Here is a 6,982-nt window from a genome sequence, read left to right on the forward strand (position 1 = left end):
AACGAAACCCGCGCCATCCAGGCGCAAGGTGGCGCTCTCAGAGGAGGCCGACGCGCAGGCCGCTTCCGCCCGCGACGTGCGCAGGCGCACAGGACTCTTCCGCCACGCCGTGGCCCTCCGCGGTGCCTGCGGGTTGGGATGCTGCAGCTCGCGGTGGGTCGCGGCGTTTCGGTCCCTGCTAGACTCTTGTCTGCTTCCACAATGCCTAAGAAAGCCGGTGCGACGAGCAAGGCCAGTGGCAAGTCCCGCGGCGTGGAGAGGGTGGGCCACGGGACTACCCCAGCGGGGACTAGAGCAGCGCCTGGCGGGTCGAAGACCTCCCTGACAGCTGGTCACTCATCCCTGTCTGAGCCTTCCTGGGCCTCACCTTAGCCCGCCTGAGGACCACGGGATCGAGGCTCCACTGCGCACCTGCCGGCCTCCGCCTCGCTCCCCACTTCCAGGGCTGCACTTCCCGGCAGGCTCTGCATTCTGCCTGCCTGCGGTCAAGGAGACAGCACTCCCTCCCCTGACAAACTCCAACTCCTTTCTGTGACCCAGCTCAGGCACTGCCACCTGCTGGCACCTTCCCCAGCTCCCCAGCCCCGGCTGCCTTTCTCCGTGCAGTCATGTACTGTGTATGGTGCACTTAGCACAATTCTGGGCTTCATTATGGTTCTCCCGCGCTGTGGTCCCAGCTCCTTGAGGTCAGGGAGTATCTCTTCATACTCACTGCCTGCAGACTGCCCTGGAATGTATGAATAAAAAGTTCTTGGCATGGCATTTAAGTGCCAGTCATTATTGTTCTTTCTGCAACCCACCCCTCCCTCTCACCCACTCGGAGCTTTAGTGTGCATTGGATATAAAGATGACTAATAAATGACTCTACTCTCGAGGAATGGTAACTATAAAGCAGACTGTAGGGACAAGTTCTAGGTAGCCAGAATGAGATCCAAACCCCCCCCCCTCTTTCCCAGCTTTGAGCTACACCAAATAAATGATAAATAATAAATAGTCTCTATTTGCGGAGAAAGTCAGTTATAAAGCTAACAAGAGAAAGCAGCGTAAAGGTGTGGAGGCCAGAGTCAGGCCTTCTAAGGCAGTACAAACGCCGGGGGTTGATGGGAGGCTGGCTGGTCCCTGAGGGATGTGGGGAATCACCTTCGTGGCCAGTTGCTGGATGGGAGGCCCAGTTTTGTCAAGGCGAGGGGTAGTAATGGGTCACAATAAAAGTGTGATGAAATATTCCATAACGCTTAACATTGTGTGTGTCATTTTAGGGTAAAAACCAAACCAAGGAACCAGAGACACCACTTCCTCCTGCAGGGCCTGTGGCCACTGATCCTAAAGGTTGTATCACCATCGCTATCCATGCCAAACCCGGCTCCAAACAAAATGCTGTGACAGGTACCTCTGAGCACTGATGCATTCTTGTGTGGATCATGCTGTCTCTACCTTCTCTCTGCCTTGTAGGCTGCCAGCCTGTCCTGTGACTATAAATGTATTTTTATATCTGATTTAGAGGCTTATTTATTTATTTTGGTTTTTCGAGACAGGGTTTCTCTGTGTAGCTTTGCGCCTTTCCTCAATAGACCAGGCCTGGAACTCACAAAGATCCGCCTACCTCTGCCTCCCTAGTGCTGGGATTAAAGGCGTGCGCCACCACTGCCTGGCGGCTTCTCTATTTAAAAACCCTGTGTTCTCATACAAAGGTATTTGAAACAAAATGTACAATATTTAGTACCAAGTTGTATCTCTTCCTTTTTAAAAATGTGGTGCTTTGGAGATAGCCTAGTCTCATGTACCAGTAATTCATGAGTACTTAGGAACTGAGGCAGGGGAATCTTGAGTTTGAGATCAGTCTGGAATACAAACAAGACCCCGTCTCTAAACAACAAAACATTTGGGAAGCACACATAAGGAAACATGTGTATAGCCTAGACTAGCCCTAATTTTTCCTGTTCTAAAAATTAGAGACAGCGACAGAAGGGAGAGATACTTGGTGTAGTGTAACCATCATTAACCTGAAAATGGGAGAAAACCTGAGCTCTGAGACCCCTGACTAATTCCTAGGCAAAGTTAAAGTTTGAACTGAATTATCTTGAAAAATCTTTATTTTCAAGATAAAGCTTTGTATACCAAATTATTTTTGTATTTTGAAAATACTACATCCAAACCAAAGTGCTAGATAGGCCTGTGCCAATGGCTTCATTATCTTGTGTCTGTTGCCCATACTTTGGCCAGCTTTTCTGCTTTCCTTCCTTCCTTCCTTTTCTTTCTTTTTTAAGATAAGAATTGCTTATGTAGCCTATGCTGGGCTCAAACTTACCTTCTGCCTCAGCCTCTGAAGTGCTAGGATTATAGGCTTATGCCCCAAGCCCAACCTCTTGGTCAGGTATTTCCTAAGCCAAATCTAAGATGGAATTACCTATAAGGTACACGAGTATTTATGTACATTATTTTTTAACAATCGGATCAACTAAACTCTTCTATCCATAAGACATGGCGTGATTTTAAAGATGCTGAAATGAAAAACTGCACCTGAGAGGTGAGGGAGGAGCCACTTCACCATCTCGTGGAACGTATAAACTCGTACCTGTGGAACGCACAAACGTGCTGTTACACAGGGTACAAGTGTATGGCCATGGCTGAGTGGCCCCAGATGCAGGACCCGCTCCAGCTCATTTGCAAACTGCTCTGAGTAAATACCTTGTTCTCCTAATAACTGTGAAGTACTGCAGGGCATATTACTTGACTTCAGTTGCCTCGCCTATAAAATGGGGCTAATAATGGCACTGTGCTGACGCCCTTTAGGAAAGCTTATATGCTCGTAAAAGTAGCGTGATTGTTAGATAAATGTTAAGTGCATTGAATATTGGAGGCATTGAAGATACATATCACAGAAGAGAGGAACCTGGCCTAGGGCTTGGCTTTTCCTGGTGTGAGACTCTGCACCCTGTGTGATCTAGTGTGCAGCTTCATCTCTGCATTTCCTGAGTGACCTTGGTGGAGCCGAAGCCCAGCTCCGACTCCCTTCTGGAGCTCTTCCCATTCAAAGGCAATTTCTAGTCGCCTAAGTCCAAGATGCTCTCTAGGACTCTAGACCTGTCTAGTTAGTAGGGTTTTCTCTTTTGTGGGTGTGTGTTCTACGACTGTAGAGACGGATTTATCTGTGTTCCCTGAGGTATTAGTTTAACATTCAATTCAGTCCTGGTTTGTGTGCCAGAGACTGAATGAACCTAGTTCAGCAGTTAGCAACGGAAAGCCTGTCCCAGGTAAATGCATACTGACAATTCCTCACTCCATGGAGGGAAAGAACCCCTGAAGGACGAAGTTCATGTCATTTCATTCCAGATCTGACCACCGAGGCCGTTGGTGTGGCAATTGCGGCACCTCCTTCAGAGGGAGAAGCAAATGCAGAGCTCTGTCGGTATCTCTCCAAGGTCTTGGAGCTCAGGAAGAGTGATGTGGTTCTGGAAAAGGTGGGTCTCTCCCCTTTAAATCATTATATACTGTTCATAGTTCATATTTTCTATAATTTTTGCAAAGCCAATTTTAAGAAATGTTTCGTGTGTATGGCCGTTGTGCCTGCATGTATGTCCATGCACCACGTGTTTATCTGGTGCCCTCAGAGCCCAGAAGAGCATATCATATCCCTAGGACTGGAGTTACAGATGGTTGTGAGCCACCATGTGGGTGTTGGGAATCAAACCTGGGTCCTCTGGAAGAGCAGCCCTTGCTCTTAACCACTGAGCTATCTTTCCAGCCTTATAAAGCCGGTTTTTAAAAACTTTATTCATTTAAACACAAAGACTGCATGGTCTCTTTCATCCACACTGCCTCCGTCGTATTGAGACTGGCCACTCCTTACTTACAGTCCGTTATTTTGCTCATTTACAGCGTTCATCTCCTTTCTAAATTCCTACCTGTACCTACTGTCAGATTAATCTTGCTCCCTTCCTTCATCACCATGCTGAAATAGTGTAAAATGGTCCCTGTGTGTCATCTCCACTGAGAAGCTCCCCAAGTATTTCTGGCCCCACATTGGTTCTGCTCTCCAGGGGAGTCCTACTGTGAAGACAAGTTTATATGAAGTTAATACCGTGGTTCTACTTCAGAAGCACCAGAGGACGAATTTTAAAAACAGGCTCCTGGCATCTCTGTAGACATACTGAACTAGAATCTGTATGCAAGGAAGCAGGCCACGTTCATGTTTTTAAAGCTCTGCCTGTGTTCTAGTGCTATATGTACCCTGCAGTTCATATCTGTTCCATTTAAAGTCATTGACTAATCAATGACTTGATTAATGATCTATTAATAATCTTCACCTAAGAATCCATTTGATCAGGCCACTTCCTTTACCTCCCCAACCTGTGGCAGATCATGTCTGACCTTGGCAGTGCTCTGGGTCTGACGTCAGCCCAGCGGCATGCTCCACTCTTGTGTGTACACACACAGTCCATCTAGATAAATTCCTGCTCAAATTCTGTGATTTATAAAAGGTATATTTCAAATAAATCTTTTTAAGAGTTGTTTTAGATGATTGTAAATTATAGTACTTAGATGTGTGGTTGCTTTTTGTTTGAAATTTTCAGAAATATATAACAATTTAAAAAGCAATTTGTTTATATTTAGGTGTCATAAAAAGTTTATACTATATTTTCATATTTAATATTTTAAAATTATTTTCCTTTGTAATTTAAACAAATTACTTGCAATTAGAATATTGGCCAGGCATTGTGAGAAGTACCTGTAGCCCCAGCACTTGAGAGAGACAGAAAGGATCAAGGGTTCAAGTTCATCCTTAGCTATATATTAGTTTGAACTAATCTTGGTTACATGAGACCCTGTCTTAGAAAAAAAAAAAAATAGAGTATCGTAAACATTCATCTTGAAATTTTAATGCTAGACTTTTATTATAAAAGTTGAAATAAAAGGCAAAAACTCAGGAGAGTCCTACAAATTTGTTGTAAAGTACAAGTGTCCAGGGGAGAGAGTGCCTAGATGTCTTAGAGTTTCCTTTGCTGTGCAGAGACTCCCGGACCACGGCAATGCTTATAAAAGACAACATTTAATTGAGGGAGCGGCTTACGGTTTCAGAGGTTCAGTTCATTGTCATCATGGTGAGGAGCATGGCGGCATCCAGGGAGACATGGTGCTGGCTACATCTTGATCCACAGGCAGCAGGAAGTGGACTGAGTGTCACTCTGAGTGAAGCTTGAGCAAAAGAGACCTCAAAGCCCGCCACCACAGTGACACTTCCTCCAACAAGGCCGTACCTCCTAATAGCGCCCCTCCCTTTGGGGGCCGTTTTTTTTTTTTTTTTTTTTTTTTTTTTTTTTTCTTTTAAACCACCACAGTAGGCTCTCAGGAGAGGCCATCCATGACACCCTGTGCGGACGGACGCACTGCAGTGGGGACAGAGGTCTGTGCTCCTGCCTGTACTGGGATGCTGCTGAGTGTGTCTTTCTTTCTGGTTCAGGGTGGTAAATCTCGGGAAAAGGTGGTGAAGCTCTTGGCCTCGACGACTCCAGAAGAGGTCTTGGAGAAACTGAAGAAGGAAGCTGAAAAAAAATAAAGTCAGGAAATGATAAGTACGTCCTGGAGGAGTTTTAATAGCAACACAGAGGTGGCTAGGTGGGAAAATATATATGTATCCACACTTAGGGAATGAAATACATATATAAAAATAAGATTAAAGGTAGTAGAGCCGGGTGGTGGTGGCGCACACCTTTAATCCCAGCACTCGGGAGGCAGAGCCAGGTGATTCTCTCACAGTTCGAGGCCAGCCTGGTCTACAGAGCGAGATCCAGGACAGGCACCAAAACTACACAGAGAAACCCTGTCTCGAAAAAACAAATAAACAAACAAATAAATAAAGGTAGTAGAACATTTAAGTCTATACATTAAATATAGGCTTTAAAATTCCTTGCTGTGGGAGCTGAAGGGATGGCTCAGCGTTAAGAGCATTTGGTGCTCTTCGAGGGGACCCGGACTCAGCTCCCAGTACTCATATCAGAGGGCTCACACTGAAACGCCAGTTCCAGGATGTCCTGGTATTCTTCTCTGACCTCTGAGGGCACTTGCAGGTATGTGGTTCACGTATGTATATTCCAGGCACACACATACACGTTAAATAGATAAACAAACCTTTAAAACCCTGAATGCAAGCAGCCTGAAATATGTTACCCTAATTTCAAGGCATCACCACGGAACAGCTGGACAAGCCAGTCAGGACGCTGGCCTCACCCTTTGCTACCCACGATGGTGCCTCTCATCTGCAGACTCTGGGAGACCAGTTGAGGATCACAACGTACAAGGGGACATAAGAACCCAGCTCCCTTACTCGAGGTGGTGCCGTGAGCCTCATGTCTCAGGGTTTCTGGATTCTGGGGCTTTCTAAATCAGTTTACAAGTGAGAAACCTCATGCTGCCTCACAGTCCCATCTTCTATTTCAAGATGTTTATTTAAATGCAAAAATGGTTTTTATATCTTTGAAAAATTACATGGAACATTTTGTGGAAATCATAGACTTGTAATGCAATGTCAGTTATTTTTGAAAACCTTGTAAATCTTCAAATCTAGAAGTTCTTAGGAAGCTCTAAAGATCTTAAAAGAATAAAGTGGCTGGAACAGTGGCTAGCGGTTAAAAATGCTTACTGCTCTTGGAGAGGATTTGAGTTCAGTTCCCAACAACCCAATGTGGGATGGCTCACAACTCCCTGTGACTCCAGTTTCAAGGGATCCGGTGCCTCTGATCTGAGGGCGCCCACACTCATATGTGCACACACATACACACAGAGAGACAGACAGGCAGAATCATATAAATTAAAATTTTTTAAAAATAAGCCTTTTTAAAAAGAAGAGGGTAAAAGTTACCTGGAAGTCCTTCTCATTGTAAAGCCCATCAGAAATCACATCTGTGAGCTGGGTTGTACTCAGGTGGCAGTGCACCCTGCTATGCATGAAGCCTTGGGTTCGATCCCCAGCACTGCATAAACT

The 6,982-nt window shown here is 45.4% G+C and overlaps 1 protein-coding gene across 1 annotated transcript; it reads left to right on the forward strand.

Moving 5' to 3' along the window:
• The first annotated feature begins 63 nt into the window (after positions 1-63).
• On the forward strand, positions 64-6,618 carry C1H15orf40 (chromosome 1 C15orf40 homolog). Its single transcript, XM_037197813.1, has 5 exons — positions 64-231; positions 1,260-1,386; positions 3,334-3,461; positions 5,462-5,573; positions 5,896-6,618. Exons 1-4 carry the CDS (start codon positions 139-141, stop codon positions 5,555-5,557), a joined length of 444 nt encoding a protein of 147 aa, XP_037053708.1. The 5' UTR covers positions 64-138; the 3' UTR covers positions 5,558-5,573; positions 5,896-6,618.
• The last annotated feature ends 364 nt before the right edge of the window (positions 6,619-6,982 follow it).

The sequence above is a fragment of the Peromyscus leucopus genome, chromosome 1 (assembly GCF_004664715.2).
Source record: "Peromyscus leucopus breed LL Stock chromosome 1, UCI_PerLeu_2.1, whole genome shotgun sequence".
In the NCBI taxonomy this organism is placed as follows: Eukaryota; Metazoa; Chordata; class Mammalia; order Rodentia; family Cricetidae; genus Peromyscus; species Peromyscus leucopus.

What these genes read in the sequence shown, in the direction of transcription:
- C1H15orf40 (XM_037197813.1), top strand. Translation starts at nt 139, where the DNA reads ATGCTGCAGCTCGCGGTGGGTCGCGGCGTTTCGGTCCCTGCTAGACTC. An exon ending in AAGCCGGTGCGACGAGCAAG is followed by an intron (nt 232 to 1,259) that starts GCCAGTGGCAAG and finishes GTGTCATTTTAG; the next exon opens with GGTAAAAACCAAACCAAGGA. An exon ending in CAAACAAAATGCTGTGACAG is followed by an intron (nt 1,387 to 3,333) that starts GTACCTCTGAGC and finishes ATTTCATTCCAG; the next exon opens with ATCTGACCACCGAGGCCGTT.